This window comes from Nipponia nippon, unplaced genomic scaffold, assembly GCF_047370975.1.
Source record: "Nipponia nippon isolate SJK-2023a ecotype South Korea unplaced genomic scaffold, ASM4737097v1 scaffold_12, whole genome shotgun sequence".
NCBI lineage: Eukaryota > Metazoa > Chordata > Aves > Pelecaniformes > Threskiornithidae > Nipponia > Nipponia nippon.
In genome coordinates this window covers 2,672,468-2,699,625 of record NW_028262313.1, presented here as the reverse complement: position 1 = coordinate 2,699,625, position 27,158 = coordinate 2,672,468, and the positions used below count along the sequence as shown (strand labels likewise).

The 27,158-nt window shown below is 55.4% G+C and overlaps 1 protein-coding gene across 3 annotated transcripts; it reads left to right on the top strand.

The window, feature by feature from the left end:
* LOC104023505 (actin-binding protein WASF3) lies at positions 1-26,750 on the top strand. Of its 3 annotated transcripts, XM_087748424.1 has the most exons (10): positions 1-112; positions 11,079-11,294; positions 11,785-11,943; positions 13,402-13,536; positions 13,679-13,832; positions 14,165-14,282; positions 14,474-14,649; positions 15,069-15,335; positions 15,799-16,181; positions 16,801-26,750. In XM_087748424.1, the coding sequence occupies exons 3-10, from the start codon at positions 11,811-11,813 to the stop codon at positions 16,956-16,958; spliced, it is 1,524 nt and encodes a 507-aa protein (XP_087604550.1). In that variant the 5' UTR covers positions 1-112; positions 11,079-11,294; positions 11,785-11,810; the 3' UTR covers positions 16,959-26,750. The 3 variants fall into 3 exon arrangements, with proteins under 3 accessions (XP_087604550.1, XP_087604549.1, XP_087604551.1); XM_087748423.1 differs by lacking the exon at positions 11,079-11,294 and having other exon boundaries at positions 2-112; XM_087748425.1 differs by lacking the exon at positions 11,079-11,294 and having other exon boundaries at positions 10-112; positions 11,788-11,943.
* Positions 26,751-27,158: the final 408 nt, after the last annotated feature.

Genomic DNA, 27,158 nt, shown 5'->3' with positions numbered 1-27,158 from the left:
GCGCCGTGCGCGCACTGCGGAGCGGCGCGGAGAGGCGCGGAGCGGCCGCCGCAGCCCTGCACAGCCCCGCGGGGGCCTCCGCGGAGAGCAACCCCCCCAAAAGCCGGCGGAGGTGAGCGGGGGAGGGATGCGGGGAGCACGGGGAAGGTGGCCCCCCCCCCAAATGTGTGCGCTTGCATGGGGGGGGGACACCCCATCGCGGGCATCGGGGAGGCGCTTTGCAGCCCTTTTATTGGGGTTCCCCATGGCTTTGCATCCTTGGGGGGGCATCTTTGCATGGAGGGGATCCTCCACCGCTCTGCATCCTTGCATGGGGGGGTCCGGGCCGCTTTGCATCCTTGCATGGGGATGGGGGGGGGTCTCCACCGCTCTGCATCCTTGCATGGGGGGGTCCGGGCCGCTTTGCATCCTTGCATGGGGATGGAGGGGGTCTCCACCGCTCTGCATCCTTGCATGGGGGGTCCCCCACCACTCTGCATCCCTGTGTTGCAGGGGTGTCCCCCATAGCTTTGCATCCTTGTGTGGGGTGGGGGTGTCTTCACCGCTTTGCATCCTTGCATGGGGGGTCCGGGCGGCTTTGCATCCCTGTATTGCAGGGGTGTTCCCCCCAGCTTTGCATCCACGCATGGTGGGGGAGTGCCTGTCGCTTTGCATCCTTGCATGGGGAGGGGGTTGTCCGAGAGGCTCTGCATCCTTGCGTGGGGGGGGTCCCTCGTCACTTTGCACCGATTCATCACGGGGGGGGGGATCCTCCACCCTTTTACACCTTTGGATGGAGAGGGGGGAGTTAGGCTGCTTTGCACCTTTTCATCGAGGGGGGGATCGCCAAACCACTCAGCACATTCGCATCACGGTGCTCTGGGCCTTTTTGCATCCTTGCATGGGGGGGTAAAGCCTCCTAGCAGCTTTACAACCTTGCAAGGGGGAGGGGGGTCAGGCCTCTTTGCACCCTTGCATGGCAGGGAGGAGGGTGCTGTCACTTTGCATTCCTGCATGGAGAGGGGGGTACCTGGCTGCTTTGCACCCTTGCACTGGGATGGGGGGGCGGCATCACTTTACATCCTTGCATCTTGAGGAGGGAGGATCCACCACTGCTTTTCATTTTTACATCATTGTGGAGGATAAGCTGGGCCCGTGGTCGCCTGGGCAGGGAGAGGCCCCTACAGCCAGCGTAGGGCAGGGCTCATCACCCCCTGGCTGGGGAACGTGGGGGGAATGGGGGCACAGGGCCGAGCAGGGCAGAAGCCTGGTGGCACCTACCATGCATGGCCCCACCACCCAACCCGGGGCCCTCCCCGGGCTTTGGAGCCCCCCCCAGCCCAGGGCACCCCCGCGGGCAGGCTGCAGGCAGGCTGCAGGCAGGCACACACCCCCCCCCCCCGAGCGTGCAAAGCCTGGGCCTCCACGCTCGGTGATTCAGCTACTTGCAGGGAGCTTTAATTTTATCGCTTAAAACTCGAGTTCTTGCTGCCTCGTGGTGGTGTCAGCGCGATAAAATACCTATGGATTAAGATGCTTTTTAGTGTAGTTTGTGGCTGCTTTGTCTGGGGCTGCCTGGCATACGGCAGCCAGCTGCCGGATACGCTGCCGGACACGAGCCGGAGGAGGGGAGCGCAGGACCTGGATGCATGGGCAGGTCAGCAATGGCAGAATAAATAATTCATCTTCAAAACTTCAGCGTGCCAAGGCACACCCCTCATTTGCTGCATCTCCTTGCCTGGATTTTAGAGAGGTTGCTAGTTTCATTTAAAAAAAGAAAAAGGTGTTTTGATGGCATCTCTGTATCTCAGTAGCATCCCCTGTGACGGGTTGAACAGGTCGGTGATTAGGGGAGGTTGAAGACAGCATCGGTCCAGCAAAACTTCATCTGGCAGCTAGAAGGTTAACGTGCACCATGCTTTTCTGTCGCAAACGCAGAGCACGCTAAGGGCTCTCACACATAACGCCTGTGATGCAACTTAGACCTCAAATGTCCGCTCCTTTCCCGAGGAGCTGAAGCCCACAGAGAAAACTCGAGATGAAGCATATTTTGCTTTGAGCTGTCATCTCCCTTGGCCCAGTTCTGAACCGAAGATGCTCATCCTCCATTTTACGGTGGATGACAAATCAGCTGCGGATGCCAAGATCTTGACAAGTTAGGAACAACAGCCCTCGAGCCAAAAGTGTTAAAATAAAATAATAAAAAAAAGGCAAGAAGGTTTTTTGCAGAGCTACTCATCCAAAAAGCCACCCTCTGAGCTGCACCCCATGGGCGAGAGCCACAGCGTTTTGCACGTCTCGGTGAGCGGAGGGGATGCAACCAGCTCCCAGGCAGGACCTGCCCCCAGTCCCCCAGTCCCCACTGGGATTTTTGCAGGGCTGCAGGTACGGCACCGGTGGGTGAAGCAGTGCTGTCAGCCCCGGCGGAGAAAGGCATTTGAGCTGGCTGGGAGCGCTCTGTGGCTGGAGATGCTGGTCCTGTGGCTGTTCCCAAAGGCAGCGAGTGCCGGGTTTCCAGAAGGACCCTTGCCGCTCGCCAAGGGTTTCCTGGGTTTATCAAAGCGCCTTCTATACTGGGGAGAATAAGGCTGGTTTGTTCAGCAGCGTCCTGCTCACACAAACCGCCAGCGAGCGAGAGAGATCCTTCTGTTAATGAGCTGAGCACAAAAGGGAAAAAAATGTCATTGAAGATTTCCCTTCAGTGATAAAGAGGCATTAAAAACAACACATGATTCCTGGGCCAGCGGGGATCTTTTCCAGCCAAAACAGAGCCAGGATCTGTGCTGCTGTTCCCACCGCCCCATCCCCTGACTCCTCCTCGGCAGATGAAGGCTGGCATCGCTGCTCCCAGGCGGTCCTAGCACGGGAGCCACGCGCAGAGCAGCCGAAGGGTGACAGAGGAAGATCACGTGTAGTTTCACCCGCACCTTTCTTTCCCCGCTTTCTCCCTTCAGCATTAGAGCATCAGGGTGTTGCATTTGCATGGATTTAGCTTGTATCCGAAGCAGAGGTGAAGCCAAAAGGTGCTGGTGGTGGTGCGGGGTCCGTCCAGGGGCTGGCAGCAGCTTCTGTGGGATGGGAAGGACCCGATGAAGTGGCCCTCAGCTCCGTGACCAGCGCCGGGGGCACCAAGGGCTCCCCATTTCTGACAAATCAAACAGAACCCAAACCCCACATCAGCCAAAACCCGAGGAAAACAACTGCCTGAAAACCCCCTTGCCAATTTACAGTGTTTGCTAGTTGCAGACCTGTAAAGAAACATCATTTAGATAAAGACATTAAGGAGCCTGTTTGTTTTAAACCAGACACACAGCGGGATGAGCTTTTTATGCTAACCCCAAGGTAGCGAGGCAGTTGCATTTATGGCATCCTCCTAAGCAGGCTTTCTGGCGAAGGTTGGTGTTGCGGAGCCCAGCCTTCAGAGGCGTTTGTGATTTAGAGGCAATTTAGTCAAGTGCTGTTTCTAGAGCTGAAACATTTTGCAGTAGAAGAGGGGGGGAAAAAATACTGTGGCATTTACTAATAAAACTCTTTAGGAATATTTTTAGCTGTGATTTAACATCATGTTGCACTTTGCTGTGAAGTGTTCATTCGCTGAAGCCTCCTGGCAGTTGTTAGCCGTGGTAGAGCTGCCTTTGGCTGAGTTAGCAGAGGAGGAGAGCTGCAGATGGACCGGAGGAGAGGTGCAGGCAGCGCTCCCAGCCGGGGCGGGCGACGTGCCTTCCCGGCAGGGCACGGGTCACCCGGTCGCCCCAACGCAGGGAGCGATGCAGCTCTGCCCCAGGGCCAGCCAGATGGCCAGCCTCCTCCTCCCTTTGGCTGGAGGACCTGACCCTTTCCCCACAATTGCAGCTCAGCCCTAATCCATTCTTGGCCAACAGCAAATATTCCTCCGTACCACCTGGCATCAGGGCTGAGACCTTTCAACTCATTTCACACGTGCTGCAGGAGCAGCGGGTCCACAGCTCCGGCTTCCAGCCTCCCCCGAGCCGACAGCCTGCAGATGGGGGACAAGAAACAGCATCCCACGTCCTTGGACTTTTCAGTCCCCAAGGCATTTTGCCACCCGATGCTTTGCCAGGAGATATGCTAACCTTCTCGCTCGGGATGGGGCTGGGATGCTTTCCAGGGCCCCAGACCATCAGCAGGCATTTGTAAAGCCAGACTCCACCTGGATGCAGAGGTCTCAAGGAAGGGGCAGGCAGTGGCATCGCTTCTCCCACACCCATCAGCCTCAGAGCAATTATGAGAATTTAGCCTCACTGAAGAGCTGCCCTCTGGTTTATTTTAAGCAAGGGCAATGCTTGAGATCCAGCCAGTTTTAATATATTTAATCAACCTTTGGACAATAGCTCTGGAGCGATTATCAGCTTCACACAAAGCAATGACATTTGTTGTACCGGTAGTGTTCATAGTCATTTGGGCTAGCAACAAATTAAAAAGTGGTTGCAGATACATTTTGTAAATTAGAGCAACGCGTCCTCACAGTGTGGATCATGCTCCATTTTGTGTGAAGTACATCAGCAGATCTGGTCCAGCTCTAGCGAGCAAGTTTCTCCGCATTGCAAAGAGCCGCCTGCACAGTTTTTGCTGGTTGATTTTTTTTTTTTCTGAGATGCCAAAGTTTCAGCCCCTATGGGCTATAGGCTCTGCTCTCCCTCCCGAGGCTGCTCATGGCCCACATCAGCCAAACATCTGAGGTTGAGAAGCAGGAGTTTAGGGCCACCTGAGCCAGAGGTTGCCCCTCAGCCATTAGGTAGCTGCTGGTGGCCCTGTCTGTCCTCTGCAGATTTGTCCTGTTGCTCCTTGAACCCTTCTGCACCGATTTCCAGCACACCCTGTGGCAGAGCTCCACAAACCAACAGCTCAAAAGCCTGCTGCTTTTGCAGCTACCACTTATTCCTGTCTGCTCAGAAGCATTGCACACCCTGGGGATCCTTCCCAGCCCTCTCACGCGGACACTCTGTCCTGCCAAACACAGTGGGACAAGCGCCTTCAGGCACTTACCGGCCCAGCTGTGTGTCACCTCCACCTCTTGTCCTTTTCCCGACTCTGCTTTCTTGGTTTTTTTTGCTCCTTTCAATATTTTAGGGCTGCCTTGTGTCTCCTTCTCCCTCCTGCCCCCACAGCCCTTCCCCACCTCCCCATTCCCAGGGTGCCTGCGCCAAAATCCGGGTTGCTGTCCTGAGCAGGCATTGCAAGATTCTTGTTCTTTTGGTATTCATTTGTAAACTTTTTTGTCTTTTGTTCAAGGATAATAGATTTTCAATATACCACTTTGTTTTTATGCACTACTCTGGCTCCTGGCATCCACCCAAAGCTTTTGCTTCCTTGCAAAAGCCTGGGTTCCTGGCAGCGTCTGCTCCTCGGGGCTCGGCAGCGCCCTGGGGAGCCCAGTTCGGGTAGGAGCTCTGATTGCAAAGGCCGAGCAAACGGACTGCCCCCAAAGCTTGGCCCAGAGCTGCGCTTAGCTGCAGGGGCTGAACCAGACTTCCAGCCTTTCGGTGTTTGGTGTGGCTGTGCTCACTGCAGACTTACCCCCCATTCTCCCCAAATCCAAGCTCAGGGTTTGCCTGGGCCATCTGACACACGGTGAATCAGTTTTCCCTTGACAGCCTTGTACAAGCTCAGTTGCTGCTTCACAGGCCATCCAGCCGGTTGGGTGCCACGCTTCGATACCCTCACGCAAGGTATTGAAGATACCTCGGTGGCTGATTTGTTTTTGCAAGCCAGCAGTGTGCAACATGGACACCTTCCTTCCCTGCCCAGCTCTGCTCCTCTCTGCCACGGCTCCCTTCCCAGGGAAGTCCAGGTTTCTCCTATAGGGAGCACCCAGCCATGGAAAGCAAACCCCAAAATTGCCTTCTGTCCCACCTTGGCCCAGTGAAGGAGGGCGACAGCAGGTGGCCTTCTCTCCTCTCTCATGCAATATGAAGCAGGGCACTGGGGCCGAGGCTACATCAGGCACTTCCCAAACCAAATGTCTGTCGTGGGGATTAGCCAGCACCCGAGAAACATGTTGTCACCCAACCTGTCCCTCCTTGCAGGGCCATCCAGAGCATGCATGATCCTTCAGGCCACTTTGGACCCTGCCACGGGAATCCAGCTAGGCTTTGCCAGTCACAGCTCAATCCCCTGCCCAGTGGGAGAGGGCGAGTGGGTTTGGGGGCGCAGCAGAGGTGAGGAGACAGTTATGTACGTGAAAAGCTATTGCAAAGAATATAAGGAGCAATGGCTGGACACGAAACTCCATTTTTTGGACCCTCCTACAAAAGAAGAGCTGCTTTTCTGCCCCTGACAGACCCCAAGGACTTAAGCTGCCAGCTGTGATGGCTGCTGAGAGGAAGGGTGGCATCTGGAAGGAGCCAGCTGTAGGGGTCACCTGTGAGCCAGCATCTGCAAATGGCACTGCCAGGCTGGTCTGCAGGGACGGGGGCTGGCACAGGGCTTATTCTCCAGCCCTCCTGCACTCCTCCTGCATGGTCTGGGAAAGCAAGGGCTGCTCTCCAGCAGCACCAGCAGCTCCGGGGTTTGGGATGCTGCGGTCAATTTGCTGATTGTTCCTTGGGAGAAGATAAAGCTCGTTTCTGGTCTCATCACCTCCCTTGCCTGGGCATCTCAGCTGATCTTTGCTTGGGCAGTGGTGAGCTGGACGCTGTCCGCTTCCAAGCTCCTTTGCTTGGTTTGGAAAGCAGGTGGGAGGCTGCACCTCTGCAAGCTGATGCCCACCTCGGGTAGGATACAGGAGATGCTGGGGTGGATTTGCAGCTGTGGGGCACACCGAGGCTCATTGCCAGCTGGAGAAGGCTGCGAGCCGGCCCGCAGTCCCATGCACGGGCTGCTGTGAGCTGCCCCCGGTCAGACAGAGCGACGGTGGGGAGCTGGGCTGAGCAGCCCAGCATCTCCCAGAGCACAGGCAGCTCGGGGAGGTCAGTGCCGCTGCCCTGGCGAGATGCCGAGGAGGTTTGACAGATGTATTATGGAAACTGCAATGTGCTACCCCAGCAAGCAGCTACATGCCATGGAGAAGCAGGTGCTTTCCAGTTACCATCACCATCAGCGAGTCCCTCCTTGGCCTGAGGCTGTCACCGCTGCCTTTCACCTGTGGCATTTTTCAGTAGAGCAAGATATAGTTATCGACTCCTTCAGCAGTCGGGGAGAGAAGCTAAGTGATGGGAAAGCCCCCACAGTGTGCCTGTACCATGGCAGTGGCTCCCGGGAAGCCCCTGGCCGGTCCTGCTCCTGCCTTCCACCTCCAGGAAATTCCTGCTGAGTTTGTGGCTCCCGTTTTCCTCCTCCTGCAGCCTGACACCGGCGTTATCCCACTGGGGGCTCCTTGCTTCCACTCAGGAGACAACAAAACCTCGTGGATTTTAGTCCATGTAAGCAATACCAGAATCTGGTTCCCGGGCCCAGCAGAAGAGATGCTCACCCTGCAAAACACACCCCAGAGATGTGCAGAGAAACGGGAAGGCTCGGGTCATCACAAGAAGGTGTGGCTGGTTGAGGTTGTGTCTTGGAGCAGCCAACGCCTAAAGAAACTGGGACCATCACATGAGAAAAAGAAGAGAAGCAAACCTTGCTGAGGGTGGTTGGAAAAGCCCATATAACCACCTAAACCTGAGGGGGGCTTTGAAGACGAAGCATCACTGGGGCTTGCACCGTTATCCCAAAGCAGCTGAAGGGTGAGATTGGTGGGGCCATGCTGAGCCAGGCAGGGCAGCGCTGTCAGCCGTGGCTGGGGTCTCCCCATGGCCTCAGAGCCATTGGCTGCATCTCCTAACACACCCTCAGCTAGAAAGGAAAGAAAGACCTGAACCCTCAAGGGCTGGCACATCTCCTGAGCCGCAGTCGGAGAGGAGGGCAGGAGCAGGGTGGGAGGGGAAGAGCTCATCCCCACCTACAGGCATCCATTGCCAGCAAGGATAGACACCTGTATCCCCAGGGAGGACTTTAGGAACTCCTTTTCGCACCCTTAGCATTGGAGCAGGCATTTTGCAGCAGAGCCCAGCCCAGGGCTGCCTGGGCAGGGTCGGACACCTTCCACCAAACCTGGAGCAGCCCAGCAAGGTAGAAAACCCTTCCCGATGTCCAACCCGAGCACAGACACCGAGGCCAGACATCCCACCTGCCCTGGATCAAGTCTCACCCCCCAGCAGCGCTGGTGTAGCCCCCCAGCTGCTCCCGCCCTGGCTGTGCTCTTGCAGCACAAGGACAAGGTTACCACTGCAGCACGCATTAAGCGAGCGCTGCGAGCAAGGCGCTGCCCCAGCCTCACCACCTCTGCCCTTGCTGGGGTGCAGCAGGGCCAGCAGCCACATAGAGAAGGCAAGTGGGAGCCCAGGGTGACCCCAGCACAGGAGCTCTCCATCACACCCCTCCAGGGCCAGCAAACAGCAGGCAGAGCAGGCAGCAGCATCTGCTGGCAGCCCCAGATGCACCCAGAATCAAGCAACCAGGAGGCAGGAGCCAAAGGAGACAGGGACAAAGTCAAGGCTGCAACGTAGGTCCAGCACCCACCCTGAAGATCGTGCCAAGCCCAGGACTTGCCCCGGGTGCCAGCAGCCACCCAAGGGACTCACCTGGGGCAGAAGCTGCTTGCAGGGGTGAGGTCCAGCAGGGCACAGCCAGGAGCAGGGCTGGAGACCAGCAGCATCCTTCAGAGCAGGACTAACACCCCCAGCTGAGCTTAAATAACCTCCTGGGCCCATGGGTGGGGTGTGGGTCCCAGGTGAGGCTGCTCAGGGCCATCAAGAGCTAGTAGTGCCCATGGGAAGATGGCAATTTGGTCCTGCAGCTGCCCAGGCTGGCTTTACTTGTTGCATAGCGATGCCCAGCTGGGCTGTACTGGGAATGCCACAGCGGTCACTGCTGAGCCTGGTGCACGCTGTGCATTGGCGATGGCCCATGGTGCTGAGCACTGAGGTCGGGTCCAGTATAGCCATATGTATGGAAGAAATCATGAACTGCTCGTGGCCTAACTCTGTCCACGTTTGGGCTTCTCCACCTTGCACCAGGCAGTCACCTCCGTGCCCAGCGGATCCCTGATCCTGGAAGCCCTTTCCTGAAGGTCTGAGGACCTACTGCCAAAATCAGCCCCTTGAAGGCTGGGAAATTACCCGAAATATCAGGACGAGCAGGAGCAGTGCTGGGCATAACTGAGCATCCCTTTGCTGAGCCTTGGGCCAAGCCACCAGCACCCAGGATTTATGCGCAGCCTCTCAGTAGTTGCGAGCAAGATGTGCCTGTGAGGCCAGAAATTAAGTTGGTGTCACGTGTAGCCCATCCTCACCCAAAGCATTTTGGTCCCCTGAGTCGGGAAAGGCCTTGAGATTGCGGGTTTTGGGTCAGAAGTTGGGTTTTCAACCCAGAAGTCAGAGGTTTGGTGCCACTGGCGCAGGAGCGATGCTGTTACAGCAGGTTGAGATGGCACTTGTCGTGGGAGGGGATGGCAGGGGTTTCTAATCCCTGTGTTCCTGTTAGCAGCCATTCATTGGGGACGTTAAAAAGCAGTTTGTCCTGTGGCTTGGCCAAAGTTGCCTGTCCCGGCTACCCTAGCCTAAAAATGTGTGCCTAACTCCTCCTTCGTTTCTTCTGCTGCAAGCTCAGGGTCTTGTTAGAGCTTTTTTGGGGGGACACTAAAGGGATCTTTCTTCTCCAGGCATGCTCTCCCATGGCATGGTCTCAAATGCTGCTATCAGACCACATACCCACCTTCTGCCCCTCTTCGTGTCTGTCCCTGCTGGGAAGAGTTTCAGACTTTGAATCCTTTTTTTCTTCATTGTCCTCTGGGGTCCCCACGGGGGATGGAGGTGTGAGTGGCCCTGATTCCTCCCAGGTCCCCTGCGTGGGGACAAAAAGCCCTGGGTGCCGGTGGCCGTGTCCCAGAGACTGGCTCTTTGTTCCCTGTCTCTAATTGCTGGGCCCAAACAGCTCATGAACCACTCTGCCCCATGCCCTCCCGTCCCTGCAGCTCAGGGAGGAACCCCCCGTGGGGACGTGCTGGGGCTCAGCCTCTGAGCGTGGATTTTGGGGTGACACATAAAACCAGCTCAAAATGAGCTTGGGGTGAAGCTGCCGGTGTTGCTCCTCTCTTTATGCAGCCTGGGGGGTTTCAGGGGGTGCCCAGAAAGGGGGGTTGTACGTGGCCAGAGCGGACATCCATCAGCAGACATCCAGAGCCGCCCCTGCAAACTCTGTCACAGTTTTCTCAGCCAAAAAATAGGCAGCTGGCAGAAGCCTCTTGGTTGTTTTGGGAGCCAGGGACAGTACCATCCCCCCCATCCATGTGCAGTGACTTTGGGAAGCGCTGGAGAACACGGGGATTTGCTCCGAGCCCGAGGCATCCCTCAACCCTAAGGAGGGTTCAGGGCTGGGGTCCTTCCCACAGCGCCCCGATTGCCCCGGGGCAGAGCAGAGCCCAGCCGTTCACCCCCGGTACGTACAGATCTGGGAGCACAAACAGCCCTTTGGGAAGCTCGATATTAATGATTTAGAAACAATTTTTGGACTCTCTCACGGAGAGAGCTTGCATTTGCATTTGAAAACTCCGGAGGAGCTGGTGGTGCTGGCGGGGGGACGGGAGCGCTGGCCGGGTGCTATCAATGGGAAACTGTTCTGTCAAACGCTGCCGGGGCCAAAAAAATGTGAACTCTGCAGATTTCTGGCTCTGTTCATGGTCAGAATTGCTGGCTCCGGTCACAGTGCCCGGCTGCTCTGCTCCCAGCTATTAACGGCTCTGCTCAGAAGCTGATTTTCCTTCGCAGCCAAAGCAGAGCAGGGTTTTGTGAAAGATGGGGGTCCCCAGGATGTGAAATGGGGGCATTCAGCTTGCTGCTTTTGGGAGCTGGCAAGGCTGTTCATGCTCTCCGGTCCTTATGAGCCTGGGATCCAATTTGCGGTGTGTTCAATGCTAAAGCCACCAGTTTGCATTGGGAGTGGAGCTGAGGCCCGATGCACTCATGTCACATAAGACCCCCTTGTGCAAGCCTGTGGGGCCATTGCCCGCGTTGTGCCTCTCCGTGTCCCAGTCCCAGGCTGCAGCACCCCAGAAGGCACCACCGTGGTTAATAAATGCCTTTTTTTTTCTCCTTTCTCAGCCTGTTTTACACCACTTGCCCTTTATGCCGATGGGGTAACCTGCCCCCACCCCACCGTGCCTGTCCTTCCTCGCCAGCTCCCATGGGTGCTCTTGCTGGAGGTGGGGCCGTTGGGTGCGGGCATCTCCCTAAATCTCCTTGAGCCCCATAGAAAATGAACCATCCCCGGTTCAGGCAGGGACGGCGGCAGAGCAGGGAGCCCACAGGGATGCTGCGGTGAGCAGGGGCCACGGCAGCTTGCCTCGGTGTAGTGCACGCACAACTAAAACCCCGGAGAGCTTTGCACTCAGCTGGAAATAATGGCATTACAAGCGCTTGCTCGCTTCTGGCTGCTGTGTGGGTTGGGTGAGGCTTTTCGGGGCTGGCTGAAGGGCTGCAGCCCGTGGGGGTTTGCTCCTGGTTTGGGCACAGCTCCGGGAAGGTAAGCGGGAAAGGCTCCCTGGGCATGGTGGCTTGTCAGCGGAGCACGAGGGTGGGGACAGGGCCTGGCGTGGTCCTCGCCTCTGTCCTGGTGCCATGCCCCTGTGCTCGCCAGCTTTGCACCTGTGGAGCATCCCCTGCTGCCGCTGCGTGGGCCGTATCCTCCATATCCCAGTGTGGAAACGATGAGTCCCCTGTGCCGAGAGCAGAGGGAATGGAGGGGAAGAGTGGGCAAATGGCAAAAGCTGTGTATTTTCTTTTTTTTCTTTCTTTCTGCTTTGCCCAGGAGAGGCGTGAGGGCTTGCCGGCAGCATGCCGCTGGTGAAGAGGAATATCGAGCCCCGGCACCTGTGCCGGGGGGCTCTTCCCGAGGGGGTGACGAGTGAGCTGGAGTGCGTCACCAACAGCACGCTGGCTGCCATCATCAAGCAGCTGGGCAGCCTCAGTAAGTCAGGCTCAGCGACCCTGGCGTGGGACAGGGACGGGGCGGTGGGACGCTGGTGGGATGCTGGTGGGATGCTGGTGGGATGCTGGTGGGACACCGTGGTTGCTTGCTCTGGTTCCAATCACAGAGAAGCGGGGGCTATGTGAGAGCCATGCGGGCTGCAGCCACCCCTAATTCGGTGGGAATTATCCAGCTAATTAAAAAAAGGAGGATGCTCAGGGCCAAGCCCAATGTGGGGACTTGGTGACATTTTTAAGACCCATTTTCCTCCCATAGCTGGTGCGGTGGGGGGCGGAAAGCCTTTGCGAGCCCCTTGCTTCTTGACTTGGCCAGAAATAGGAAGGTCAGGGAAAGATTAAAAAAACCCAACCTATTCTTTTTAATCTTAGAGCTTTATGTGAAAGAGAGGTCTATATAAAAGGTCTAAATCCTCCGCTGTCTTCTTGCCCTGGGACTGATCTCAGCAGAAAAGGGGAGGACGAGAGCCATGCACACACTGGTGTGAAGGTTTAATGGGGCAACCTATTTCACTGCTGAATATAGACTAAAAATAGAGGAAGAAGCACAGGCTTTTCAGGGCTCCCCCTCTTTTTCCCCCCTCCAGAACTAGATTCTTCTCTAAAATACTCCCAGAAAAATAAACCCTGTATTTAGGGAGCTGCTGGCAGCACGACACCTTGTGTGAGCAGCACCCATGGGTGCTCAGGCTGTGGCTACTTCGTCCAGGGGAAAAGGAAATCAAATACAAACGGCTGAGTTGGGTGACCAGCCGGGCAGATATCAAAAGTGCCTTGATCTTGGGAGCCATTTGATCTGTGGTTTTGGAGGAAAACTCAAAGAGCTGGGGTGCTGGGCTGGGCTGGGTGCTGGGGCGGGTTGGGTGCTGAAACGGGATGGGTGCTGTAGCCTGCAGGTGTCAGCAATGCTCTGCCAGGCATCCCACTCAGACCTGTGATAACAGCAGCCCTAATAAAGAGTTCTCATAGCGATGCACTGCGTGCTGCAGGAAAATAACTGCTAAAATGAAAAAATTCCCAGCTTCTCCCCGCTGTAGCACTCTCCCTGCTGCTCTGCTCTCGGTTTTCCACCTTCAGGGCTGGGTCTCTGCGGGTGATGCTGCATGGCCAGGGGGTGATGGTAGTTTTTTGGCTGCATCTGCCCTGGTAGATCCAAAGACTTTTTAGGATGAGCACCGCCATGGTTTGGTGTCTCCCACGGGTACCACTCTTGCTGAAAAGGATGCTCGTGTGCGGAGAAGGGCAGGCGGCTTGTGCTCCCCTCCCCTGTGTGCAGCGCTTTGCCAGGTCTGGGAAAGGATGAAGCTCAGCTCCCAAAAAATCAAGGCTGGGGAGAGAGCCCCAGAGCCGGTGGCAAGGCGTGCAGTCTGGGGGACGGGCTGGGAGAGGGCTGCCTGCCTGCCGCCGTTGCCCGTGACGGGCGCCTGTTGCCCTCTGCCAGGCAGGCACGCGGAGGACATCTTTGGCGAGCTGTTCAACGAAGCCAACAGTTTCTACATGCGGATGAACTCGCTGCAGGAGAGGGTGGACCTGCTGGTCATTAAGGTGACGCAGCTGGACTCCACCGTGGAAGAAGGTGAGGGGCTGGGGCTATTTTGGGGTGATGGCCGAGCACAAGTGGGTGGGACATGCGTGCTTGGGGCCGGACCACCCGCCATGCCTTGGTTCGGGGGGCTGAGATGACCCCTGCATCCCCTCTCCTTCCCGTGTTCCCCCAGTTTCGCTGCAGGACATCAACATGCGGAAAGCCTTCAAGAGCTCCACGGTGCAGAACCAGCAGGTTGTGTCTCGCAACTCCATCCCCAACCCAGTGATGGAGATGTACCAGCGCTGCGACAAGCCCCCGCCGCTCAACATCCTCACGCCCTACAGGTAGGGTGGCTTGTGCATCGCTCCTTGGGGGGGCCAAGGGGGTCTTGGGGGGCCCTTTCCAGGAGAGGCATCGGGGGGTGCACCCCGTTTGCTGCTTGGTGAGGGCTGAGAGGCTGTTTTCTCCAGTTGCTGCGCCACCATCGCCATTGCATAGGGTGCTTGGGATGAGTGACCCCACGCAGTGGTACTGCAGGTAGTGACCACTGTGTTGGACATGTTTATGGTGGGGTAACAGCTTATGACCGTGATCGCACCAACCCCGCCTGCTCAGGGGAAGGGGGGTCTTCTCCTGTGGCTGATAACTCCCTCTCCTCCCTCCTCTAACCCCCCAGAGATGACAAAAAGGATGGCCTCAAGTTCTACACTGACCCATCCTACTTCTTCAACTTATGGAAGGAGAAAATGTTGCAGGCGACAGAAGATAAGAGAAAGGAGAAGCGCAGGCAGAAGGTAACGGGCAGGCGGGGGACACCAGAGGGCTGGAGCTGGGGCTGCTGGGGACCTGGGGGACGGTCGCCTTCCTGATGCATCCTGCATGCTCCCTCCTGCCGTGGTGGGTGCATCTCGATGCTCCCTGGGTACCGCTTACAGTCCGGAGGAGCCGGGCTGGAGATGGAGCCGCAGCCTGTGTGTGTCCCCAGGAGCAGCGGCTGGTGGAGGACTCTACCCGGGAGGTGAAGAAAGTGAGGAAAGCCCGCAACCGGCGCCTGGAGTGGAACATGATGGCATATGATAAAGAGTTCCGACCCGATAACAGGTTCTCACCATCCCCCTATCACATGGCGTCATCGGAAGGATCACTGTCCCCAGATAATAGGCAGGTTTTACCTACTACACGTTTAGCTCACCGGCTTTCCTTTGCTTTTCTCTTCTTCTCCGTCTTTGGGGGGACGTGCTGCCCGCAGCAGGGTCGGGGTGATAAGCCATAAACCCATGGTGGCTTCATGGACAGCTGGTGCCCCCGGGGTCGCATCCTGGACCTCAGGAGCAGCCTTGGTGTTGGGATAAAGTCGGAGTGCTTTCCATTTAGCAGCTAAGGGAACAGACTGCCTCAGCTCTGTTGGTGTCCACCTCCCCTCTGCTATCTCTCTGCTTTCTTGTCCATCTGTATTTTTGTCATCATTTTTTGTTTTGTTGTCTCAACCTCAAAACACACCCAAGTCCACGTCCCCCTGAACCCCCGGCCACCTGACCCCCCTCCCAGGAGTACAACCATCGGGTTTTCTTGTGCTGTAGATCTTACGCATCGGACGCAGCCGACCACTCGTACCCGGCAAGCCCCAACCACCCTGCGCAGCTGCTGGCCCCGGCGTCCCACCTGGCCCCGGCGGAGCACAAGGAGGGGGTGCTGGCGGCCGCCACCCCCCAGGAGCATGTCTACCGCCCAGCGCCGGCAGCAGGCAGCCGGCAGAACAGCCTCAACCGCCTCCAGCAGCCCCACGTGCCGCAGCCGCCCGAGGCTATCCTCAACGGGCCGAGACCTCACTTAGTCAAAGATTACGGGTAGGGCTTCAGCCTGCCTCTTCTCTCCTGGTGGAGGGATGCCCAGCGGGAGGGGAGGTTGGTGGGGGGCTTGCCTGGGCTGGGGGGCTTCCCACCCCATTTCTGGGCTGACAGTGGTGCTGTGGTAGCAGGGAGAGCCCTCCTCTGCAGCCGCCGTGGTCCGAAACTGCCAGTGAGACCCGAGGCCAAACCAGTCAGGAGCACTTTTGGGGTAACCTCATCCCAGATAAGAGAACAAGGTGGATGGAGGGGACAGTTTTCCCTTGGGATGTTGGCTGCCATCCCACCACCGCACACCCCATCGCCCATCCCACCAGCAGAGCCCCCCCACCTCCATGGGGACAGAGCAAACCAAGCCACAGCTCAGTCGGTCGGTGCGCGGGATGGGTGGTGGGTGCCCAGGATGAGTGATGGGTGCTATTGTTCCTCATGCTGCTGACATGGCTTTGCCCTCCCGTTGCAGCCCGCAGCCAGTGCCGATGGCAGAGTACTTCGTGCCGCCCGCCCCACCACCCCCGCCGCCTGTCATCCCCTCCGCGCAGACCGCCTTCGACAGCCCCATCTCGGCTCCCCCCGCACTGGCCCCCGGCTCTGCTGCCCCCCCTTCCTACGCACCCTCGCCGCCCCCCGTGCCCCCCGGCCCCTACTCTGCTTCCCCGCCGCAGGCCGGCCCCATGGGACCCCCGGTGGCACCCCCACCGCCACCGCCGGGGCCCCCCGCTGTCGCCGCCTCGCCGGCGCACTCGGCATCACCGCCAGCCCCCACTGTGGAGCCTCGGAAGCCGCAGATCCCATTGATGCCCATGAGCGACGCCCGGAGCGACCTGCTGGCAGCCATCCGCAGGGGTGAGCAGTGGGGTGGCGGCAGTGGGAAGGCAAGGGACGGGTCCCCAGTGCTGCCACCACAGTGGTACAATACCTCTTGGTGTAGAGTTGGGTGGCGTTGGCTTTGTTGAGTGCAAGACAAGCCCTGGGTGGCCACGTGCTGCACGAAAATGGTGGCACCCAGGTGGGACCTGGTGAGGGAAAGAAATGCAACACGGGGTTGGAGGGAGGTGGGGGAAACCCATCGCTGGAGGCGGGACGGAGCCCCGCAGGGACGACCAGCAGCTCTTGCACACATGACCTCCTCCCAGGCTGTAGCAGACAATGTGCTCCAAGGTCTCTCCCATTTCCCCTTCCTGCAAATCTTCAGGTCGAATGGCAGATTTAACCTTCGAGAAGGTTCAGCCTCTTCAGGTTGAGTGGAAGTGGAGGAGGAGCTCTATTCTATTATATAGCTTTATAATCGCATGCATCGCATTATTATCTCATACAGCTTTATAATTGCGTGCATCCTCCTGCAAGGGGGCTGCAGCCATCCCATTTCAGCCAATACTTTTAACTGGGGGGATGCTGCTCATTGGGCGAACCTATGGGTGCTGGGCACATTGCCCCTAAAGCCTTCTCCCCTTCCCTACTGCAGGAATCCAGCTCCGGAAAGTCCAGGAGCAATGGGAACAAGAGGCCAAAAAAGAGCCCGTGGGCAATGACGTGGCGACGATCCTGTCCCGCCGGATCGCGGTGGAGTACAGTGAGTCCGACGACGACTCCGAGCTGGACGATAACGAGTGGTCGGACTGAGGGGCCCCGGGGCTGGGCTGGCGCGGAGCTCCCCGGCTCCGTACCAGGTGTGTATAGGCGCCTTCCCCAACGTCGATGCCAACAAGCGCGGGCAGCCCTGCTCATTCAGGAGCTTTGCTTTTATACTATGTTGAAAACTCTTCGGGCAGCAGCAGCACTGGTAGGATACACCTCAGAGGCAGTGAGACCAGAAATTAGCAGCACCTTCACATTTAATGACTTCAAAAATGCTCCGAAAGCAAGTTAATGGGATTACTCCAGATTTACACCTGGAGCAAGACCAGAGACTGGCCCTGAGTGTGCTTTGCTAGAGAAGGGAAACCCAGAGGCAGTCGTGCTTTTTCAGCTAGATGTTAAACATGTTAACAAGAAGCCCCTGGAGAAGCAGCCTGCTTGCACAGCTGGTGTCACCACCAGCGCGCAGGGATGACCGTGCACTGCGTTTGGGGACGCTCTGCTGCCTGCATTTGTAGGATCGGGCAGCTCCAAAGGCTGCGTGTGGGCAGGAGCCTCCTTCCCCATCGAGCAATGCGCTGCGGTTTGCAGCAGTTGCATAGGGATGGTCACCATCGTGCTGTTGGAGAAGACCAGGGCATTGGTGACCTGAGCCCGTTTCCATCCTTAGGACCGGTTTTCTGGGAGAAAAGCGTGAAGGCAAGGCTTGTGCAGCTGGCAGGGAGACACAGCGCTTGTCTGGGCTTTGAAAGGTGCAATGTGTGCTGTCCTCGGAGGGAAGGGGGCTGCCGGCAAGGGAACAGAGGTATCCAGGGAGCTTCCCCAAGCCCAACTCTCCTTGGCCTTAGCACTACACCATTTCAGTGTTATTTGAAGAAAAAATTAATTAATTAGACAAAATGCTGCTTTGAGGTAAACTCTCGACTTGCACTTTGCAGCCCCACAAACCGCACCCATATAACTGAGATCAACTCAGACCCAGGCACTGATCCCCCCGGCCTGATCCTGCCCCGTCCCTTACCCCACGTGCGGGCACTGGTGGGGGAGCCTGGCGAGCTGGGCCCCTGCCGTGGCACTGAAAATACCAGTTTGCTCGTCAAAATAGAGCGTGATTCATCAAAGGCCTTTCATGCAGCTACGAAGGGAGGAGGCACAGGAAGGCAGAGCAAAGGGGTGGGGAATACGGAAAATGTCGCAGTCAGGAGTAAGAGCCTGCAGAGAGCTGGGAGAGGTTCTCCACCGACAGAAAACGGGCCAGGACCAGCCATGGACTTGCCCGACACAGTGTCCCGAGGTCCTCTCTTGTGTTCCCGTACACCACCAGTCCCTGAATGGGGGAAAACTGAGTCCCCACATTGCATCTCTTCTGGGGAGAAGCTGGGCTCTGAGCCCACCTCCCCAGCTCTCCCAGTAGCCATGTACGTGATGGCTACAAAAATAGTATTTTGACTGTCTAGGCATGACCAGACCTGTAAAGGAGGTGGGAGGATATGGCTGGGACCCAAAAGGCTCAAAGGCTGATGCTTAAATTCGCCCTGAGAAATGTTGATGTTGAATGGTGCCCCAAGTATCTGCTCGTTTTCTTCCTGGTGAGAAACCCTTCATGGCGAGACACAATGAACCCCCTGCCCAGCTGCTGAGAAACATCCCCAGGAGCCCTCCCTTCTCCTGACTGACACAAAATGATCTCTCGTCCCTTGGAAGTGACACCTCCTGCATCTCCCCATCTGGGCTGCGAGCTGCGGTGCTGAGCGGGGGGCTCGAACGGAGGAGCAGTGTGGATGTGGGAGAGGGCAAGGGCGGTTGGGGAAGGTGCCCTGCCATGGGCCACATCCCTGGGTTTGGCTCCCCTTCCCTTAGGGAAAGCTCCCCTTGACTTCAGCAGGGCTGATTGTCAGAGCAGGAACTGCAAATAAAATCCTCGGATTTAACCCCAGGATTCCCCATCCCGGCAGCGCTGATGCCATTTAAGCTGCTCAGGCGCTCATCCCGCTCTGCCTGTTGAGGGTCAGCCTCTGCCAGGGCGAGGAAGACCCAGCAGCATGTGATAAGCTGTACGGATCAATCCCGGTTCCCACGTCAGCCTCCCGGGAGGCTGGCAGGGAGGCTCCATGATTCCCATTTTACCAAGCTCCAGCTGTGGGCAGGCAGGGCAAGCAAGAAGCAGCAGAGCAATAGGACGCGTGGAATAGCTCATCTGCAAAACCCAAGGATTGACCAAAGAAGGCAGGGAGACAAGGTGTCCTACAGGTGACCAGGAAATTCCTGATGCTCAGTGTTCCCCAGGAGCTTTCACTTCTGATGTTGACCCTCTGAGATGCAGAGAACCGGCTGCAAAAGCTTTCGGCCAAAGCCTGGCATCTCCGCCCAGGCAGAAAGCCCCTGCGATGCCCACGACGGGCTTTCCTAGGCAAGGCAGCTGGGGTTTGACCTGGAGCAAGTTCAGAAGAAAGTCTTGTAAAAATTCAGAGTAAGATTTAAGAGTCACCTGGTAGTATTTATTGTGGAGTGTTATTAATACAGTTGCAATTGTGATACTGTTTGTACGCAAAGAGAAATTGGGTTTATGTGGATAATTTAGAAAGAGTAACAGCGCTTTGTGAGAGAGAGAGAATAGCAGAGGGCTGCCAGAGCTGCCGTTACCTGTTACGGTGGTCAAAGAGCTGCAGAGTCGGCTGCAGGGACCCAGGTGGGGCTTGGGCAGAGCTGGGGAGCCCCACCAGCACGTGAAGGCAGGGAAGGGGCTCTGGGACACACGGGGCTGGCTGGTCCCTCACATCTGTGACTGCCCCAATACTGGGAAGCTGAGCTGATCCTGGTGGGAACTGGAGAGGAGCCGAGTGCCCCTAGAAGACTGGGTCCCTTCTTTTCATGCACTAGTTGAATTATGTGTGTCACATGAAACTGTAATAATTCTGGTAGGACTCCATTGGCATGTGGTGGGTCGGGATTGTCCCTGTAGCCTCCCACTTCCCTGTCACCTCACAGCAACTTTGCTATGCTTGGGATTGGCAGGAGTCAGTCAACCCATGCTACTATCAGGGTCAATGCCGATGCATGGCAAAGCGCTCGACAATCACGTCATTAAAGCCTTGCCTGCCCCGTGCACAGGTCATATCTGCAGAGCAGATGCACAGCTGGGAGCCTCAGGGGCGCAGGGAGCAACGCTCACCCTTGTTTCCTCGTGATTTTACATCCTTACACCATCCTCTCCTCTTTGGACATCCCAGCACATCCTCACCATTTGTATTCCACTTAAGGAAAGTCCCAGCCCCTGATATTACAAGCCCATTTCACGTGCTCAACTCCAAAGCAAGTCAGCAGGACCATAACCTTCTGGAATTGCCCATTGCTTGAAGACACCATGATCCAGCTCTTCCAGGGATCTGAACTGCCTCAGCTCTGCTGAAGCTGTCTTGATACCAGGGATGGGGCTGATCCACAGGGAGCTTCTTCCCAGCGAGATGTCTACATCGGAGCTTATTGCTCATATTTCTTGTGTAGCTGGTGGAGAAGTAACCTGTATAGTCAGTGGCTGTAGACACCCATTTCTGGTCTGATCATGGCACACCTTGCTCTTCCCACCTCTCTCCCGGCAGCACCATGAGGCAGGCAAGCACATGGTGGCACTGAGAGCCCCGATCTCATGATACAGCCATTCCTGCAAGGCCAGCTGTCCTGGCAGGCCATCATCCTCGGTGCCTTTGCTGGAGGGACTCGGCCACATTTGAGGATGACCATCTTTATTTTAGGTGCATTCATCTCTTCTTTTGCCCAGGTGACCTATGAAATCCAACACAAGTGACACCAGCTCCTTGGTTGGTCTGGGCTGTTAGCTCTGTCGGAATTGGTTGTGCCATACTGATGAGCGCTGGCTGGCTGACCCATATGCTGCGCACTCAGTATTTTGTACATATGTGCCTATTTCCGTATACTCTTCCAAAAGTAGGCCATGCTGCATTACACAACCTGAAATGCTCAAATCCTCATGTGGGCTGATATAAAAGTGAATATTTAAATATTTTATCTAGCTTGGCAGCCATTAAAAATACAATCCAGGTCACAGATGATTGAATTTCTCCTCTCTCAAGTGTACCAGAAGTGGGCTGAGGAGATTCTCCTGTACATTAAGGCATTGTGTTCCATGTTAAAATACAGCAGTGGCATTTCATTGCCAACAGATAACCACAGAGTGCCAAACATTTAATGAGCCCAACTGATCTCCCAAGAGTTCCTCTTTCCATTTTATCTGCTTTCTCCTACTTGCCAATTTATGGGCGCAGATGAAAAATAATAAATATCACTGCCAACAGGGGGAAGTATATTCTGTGTGCATACAAATGAATTGGGCTGGAGTCAGCAGAAGAGCAAACAAGCCAGTTTGGTTCTGCTTAGAGATATTAACTGAAGGCTATAGTCCTTGAGGTCCATCAGGAACATCTTGGACATTTCTGATTTATCTGAAAAGGAACATTATGGGGACCACCGTGCCCAGTCATTGCCTGTGAAGGCTACGTCAGGTGTGAAGTCTGGTCTCGCTCAAGTTTCATGAAGGTTGGTGGAAGTCTAGCAGTGTTCACGTCCTAGCATTGCAACCTGAGTGTCTCCTTGATTTTGAGTGAACATTGGAGCTGGCTGTTGATGTTGGTGGCTCTTAGAGGATTAGTGTCCTGGAGGAAGAAGGGATTGGGTAGCTTTAACTTTCCACCCTGGGCAGAGACCTCGGGAGGAGCAAGCATCACATCCTACGAGAGCTCCTGCTTTTGCAGTTCTTGTATCCTGGAAAGGTTTTATTCTAGTGACAAATGTAAGGCTGAACATGGCTTCTCCAGAGAGCTCCCTTCACGTAAGAGCTCTCAAATTTCCTTCCAGCAACTTTTCCATCTCTATCTCCCTTGCAAGACACCCAACAGTCTGAACAGAACCTTTGCAGACTCCCCTGGGAACACAGCCTAAATTAACACCTCAGCTTTAATGATAAATGAAATTTTTGCATGGAGGGAGGCAGGTTGTAGCACTGGAGGTGGTATTTTGGAGGGTGCTTTCCGGAGGTGCGCGGGCAGCAGGAGCACCGTGCCGTTTCCTTGTGGATGGACCATGGAGGGGCATGGGAAGCGCTCCCCATCATGGGATGCTGGCAAGGGGAGCATGAGCTGTTCCTTTCACCATCATTCCTGTTTTCCTATAGTAGTAGTTATTTAGGGGTAAGGTTTTCTCAGCTGGCATGTCACTTTACAGATAAAAAAATAAAAGGGCAAGGACTCCGTCCTGAGGTGTTTACAGTTTACAGCAAAGACCATATAACCTGCACTGCACTTTAGAAGCCTCAAATGCTCACTCACCCATGAATTCACCCTCAACTGGGCAGCAGCACCTTGAGGACTGTTGTCCCTTCCTTAGGTGACCCCACAACCACATCCCCCCGCTGATGGCAGCGGTGGGGCTTTCCTGCCCTTCCACTATCCCCATGCAAAAGTGCCTGAGCAAAGCACGGGAGTGCCAAGACATGCTGGTTTTGTCTCTGAACGGGTCGCCATGCCCTCGGGGTGGGCCTTTCCCAGTCCCCACACAGCTGTGCTCCTCTGGGATGACCACGCACGCAATAGGAAACATGCCCAGGCGCACCATTGGAGCTACCTGCCAACACTTAGAGCTGCCCATGCAATTCATGTGATGGCCTCTAAGCTCATAGAAACTGTCCTCCTTCAGGCACTTATACTCAAGCCTAGACTTTGAAGTATTTAAATCTTTTTGAGAATCAAACGTGGTTTTTTGTGACTCTGATCTTCCTTTCACAAACCCCAGGTTTTCTAGGATCACTCTCAAGCTCCACTTTCTCCAGGTGAGAACTGTGCCTGCATTTTGCTGGAGGAAGGAAGGAAAAAACAGCCAAGAGCTTCAGTAAGGGGTTTGCCCCAAAGCCTTCAGTACCATGCCCACAGGCAGGGTGGGAGGAGGACACTAGGATGTTCCCAAAGGACACCATCCTGGTGTTGTCACTAAGCTGAGGCAGAGCCTGCAGCAAGGGATGGGCTCTTGCTGCAGGGAAATCCCCAGGCAAGACCTGGATGGGACATGCTTGGCCATGGTGTCCCCTGAAGGCAATGTTGATGTGACATTATCAGTGTTGATGTCTATCTTACGTTGGTACAGGGCCCTGAGGCCACAGACGTCTGCATAGCACTATGTGATGGTAGATCACTGATGCTTCACCCTCCCACGGACATCTCTCCTAATAGCTGTCTTCCCACAGGCGCCACCTTCCAGAGCAGCAGCCAGAGGTGCCTCTGTAGTCTTTTGCTCTTAGCAGGAACAGGCTTAAATCTGTTGGTCATTGCGTTTGGGGGCTTGTGAGCCCAAGCATGCATGAAATGAGCCTTTCCCTGCGCACCTGTCCCACGGTGGCAATGCCAGGGGACTGGGGTGGCCCTGGGGGACTTTCAGCCCAACAGTAGTTCTAGCACTTACGTGTGTAGAAAGTATTAAGAGTGCAGAGAGGGAGAAACAAAACAGAAAGAAAATAGCCTGGCATTTTAGGTTGGTTATGCTCCCACCACTCTGTACAGGAAAAACCTCAGGTAGGTAAAACCCTGGGCAAAGCCACGAAGGGCAGCGGGGAGAATGAACCTGTTCTCCATACACGTGTTGGACTAAAGCACAAGGCATGGGATTGAGTTGTGGCAGAAAGGAGTTGAATCGGATCTCAGGGAAAGCTTTCCCAAGGTAAGAACGGAGAAACTCTGAAACAGGTCACAGAGGCTCTACCATGGGAGGGCTTTGAGAAGCAGGAGCACTGTCTGTGACCCTGTGTTGGGCCAGCAGATGGTGGAGATGCCCACAGGGTGTCTCTTCCAGCTTGGCATGTTTGTAGTTCTGCCTCATCACCTCCTTCAGGCTTGCAGCACTGCTACTTGTGGATCTGTCCCAGCAGGTCACAGCCCCAGAGCATTGCCCCTCAGGTAGGGCAGCCTGTTTGTGGTCTCCCTTAGCTTTGTTGCCCCTTTCTGATTTTGGTGTTGACCTTCAAATACAATAAAGATAAAACATTCTGCAGAACAAACACCTGAGAGGGAAGGATGTGAACTAACTGCAGAAAACAAGGACACACAGATGTTACTGCTGTATTTCAGTCATTAGAAGGCAGCAGCTCCAGCAGCCTCCTCCTCTAGACCATTGATGGTCCACAGACTGCAGTGTGTAAACCATGCTGGTGCATTATGGTGAACAATTTAAAAGTTTTTCTTTGATTTGGAGTAGCTTGGTTGAGAAACCTAGAAATGAACAACCACCACCCCCCCCCAAAAAAAAAAACTAAAAAACAAACAACTTACATGTGATTTGCAGAAGGAAAATCTGTTCTGTCTCCTTCCCCTGGACCTTGAGGGAAAGTCAGACCCAGCGTTGCTTCCCAGCTAGCTACCAAAAAAATGGAGCAGTTATCACCATAGCCACTTTCAAAAATCAGTTCCTAAGCAAGCAGTGTTTCAGAGCAAACAGCATACCAGCCCACAGAGCAGCAAGGAGATGGGTCTCCTACCACCATAGAAGGTGCTTTTGTCCCTGAAGGCCCCACCCCAGCTCAAGTGTTTCAAATCTCATTGATTTTCTCCTCTTACCACTGCTTTTATGTGCCTGATGCCTCAGCTGGGAACACTGACTCCATAGAAAGTCACTTCTTGCCATGAAAAAAATAACCATAAGAATTTGCGTTAGAACAAAGTGGACTTTGAGCCTGATGATGTTACTGGGATGCATGTTGAGGAGTTGATTTCCCGCTGGCAGCAGGCGCATCTTTGGCACAGTCCTGCCAGGTCTCCAAAACCCGTACTGTTATAAGCATCAACACCCCCCTCACCACCAAAATTATTTTTATACTGAGATGTTTCAGGTCTACCTTTAGTTCTGGCCAGTTTTCCACAAATGGGGCCTCTCTTTGTGGTGCCTTTCATCTCAGATCAGAGCAGGTTAGGAAAAAGAAAAGAAAATACCCACCAAAAAGAAATATTTTTCCCCAAAATGCATTTTTAGGAGTGTTTCGGGGCTGATGGCTCCCCATCTTAATAGACTCCCTTCATTTTGGGGCCGCTTGACTTGCCCCGGGGAATCTGAAACAGGATATCCCCGGTGTGAGTTTGGGTTGATGCTGGTGATGCTGGCGCTTTCCTCCCCTCCGCTTTCGGCTGTGCTGTGTCACGCGCGGGGCTCGGGTCCGGTGTTCCCGTCGGGAGGGCAGCAGGGCCGCAGCAGCGTGGCAGCTCCTTACTGACACAAGTGCCTTTTCTGGAGGTCCCCACTGCATTGCCGAGGAGCGTGGGGCTTCAGGGGGTGGGTGGGCTCGCTGAGCTGGGGAAGGGCAGAGCATTTCCAAGCATTTCTGAAGCATTTCCACCCTATCCTCATCTGGGTGGAAACCTGGACCTGCCCAGACCCCAAGGTATCCACTGGGATTCCTCCTTCCTTGCGCATGGGCTGTCACCTCCACAGCTGTGCAGGGGTAGTGTTGGGAGCAGCTTTTACTCCAGTCTTGGCCAACCCAAGGAAAACCTGCTCCGGCAACCACACATCTCCAGGTGCACAAGCAAATGTTGCACCTTTGGCACGGGGACAGCCCCTGAGAGGACACGGTGGGCATGCAGGGAGGTCACAAACCCGCTTTGCTGGGGGACATGCATGTGCTGGCGGGTTTGCTCCAGGGTATGTGCATTGCTGCCACCGTGGGACAAGCGTTCAGGCTGGAGAGCCTTCCTCCTCCTCCTGCCCCAGCCCACGGCCACTGGGGCAATGCCAGCTGCTGCGGCAGGACAGGAGCCATCTCGCTGCCAGGTTTCCATCACCTTCAGAGTGAGTAGGAGCACCAGCACCTCTGGGTGAGGCCAGGCGCTGCAGGAGCGTTATTCTGGGGGGCATTGAAGGCAGGTGAGGACCATCGCCTGTGCCCTGCACCCAGCAGGCCAGGGATCAAGGCTAGCCCAGGCTGGGCTGGGAGAACCTCAAACAACCCAAAAACCCCTCTGCACTACCCAAACTCAGCAGCTACAAGCTAGGGAGACCTCCCGGAGCACTGGGGCAACCGATCCTCTTGAAACAGAGCATCTGTGAGTGGCCAACTTGAGCTGAGCATTTTAAAAGCAGTTTTCTCCCCTTTTGGCACCGGCCGTTCATGCGTACAGCCTGGAGCCAGGGTTGGGGCCGGTCTTTACAGAGGTTGGCTCCAGCTCTGCAGGGTTGGCATGGCAGGGACGGGGAGGTGCCAGCCCGGTGGCACCTTGCAGTTGGCTTCCCGGGTGCTCAACATCGGCAGGGCTGCCCCGATGCTCCTGCAAAAGGCTCATTTTTTTAATACTGGCAGAAGTGCTACCAATATTTCCTTCGACTTGCCGTTGGACAGAAGCAGCTGACAGGAGACGGGCATCTCTCCCATGGGAGAGTCACCCATTACAGGCCATAATTTGATTTTCATTATTATATAGTTGACATTAAAAAAGAAGGAGGTGTTCACTGTCTAATGGGGTCTTTTAACCATGTGCACTTAGTCAATAGGTGAGTAGATGTTGCTGCTTGTATCTATCTACCGTACCCAGTTGCTACGTGTGAACAAGTGTATTTCTCCCCAGTGTTGTGGGTTCTGCCTGTCGTGACACGATGATGGAAAGGTAGGGACTACGTCGGTCGCAACACGAGCTTTCTTCTGTACAGTGTAGAGAGGAAACCTGAAACAATCCGAAGCACCGCTTGTAACTACATTTGTTCAAAAAATGTCATCTTAATCCCAAACTGTTGACACTTTATGCATGTGCTAATTAAAAAAAATAATAAAGATTTTAAGAGGTTAAAGTAGATTTGGGTTCAGCTTTTTGTCAGCTTGCCCTCGCTGGGTCCCTTTGCTGTGAGTTATCAGCCCTGTGATACTCCCTTCTCTATTAGAGGCCAGGGCACAGAAGCAGCAGCAGAAAGCTGTGATATCTCTATAACCGTTCATTTGGAGAAACCAGCTCTCCAAGATCAATTCATTCCCATGGGTATTTAATCCCTGACCGCCTGGGCAATCAGAGGGCAGAGGATGGCTTGCTGATGGAAAAGTCTCCATCCTTTGCGTGGAGGCTCTGAGCAGCAGGAACCGTTCCTTCCCAACCCACACAATCAATGTCTCGAGCAGTTCTTATCCTCAGCCAGCTCATCGTGATCCAAGTGGAAACACAGACCGCGGGTGAGGGAAAGCAGAAGCCTGGACTAGGCTCTCTGCAG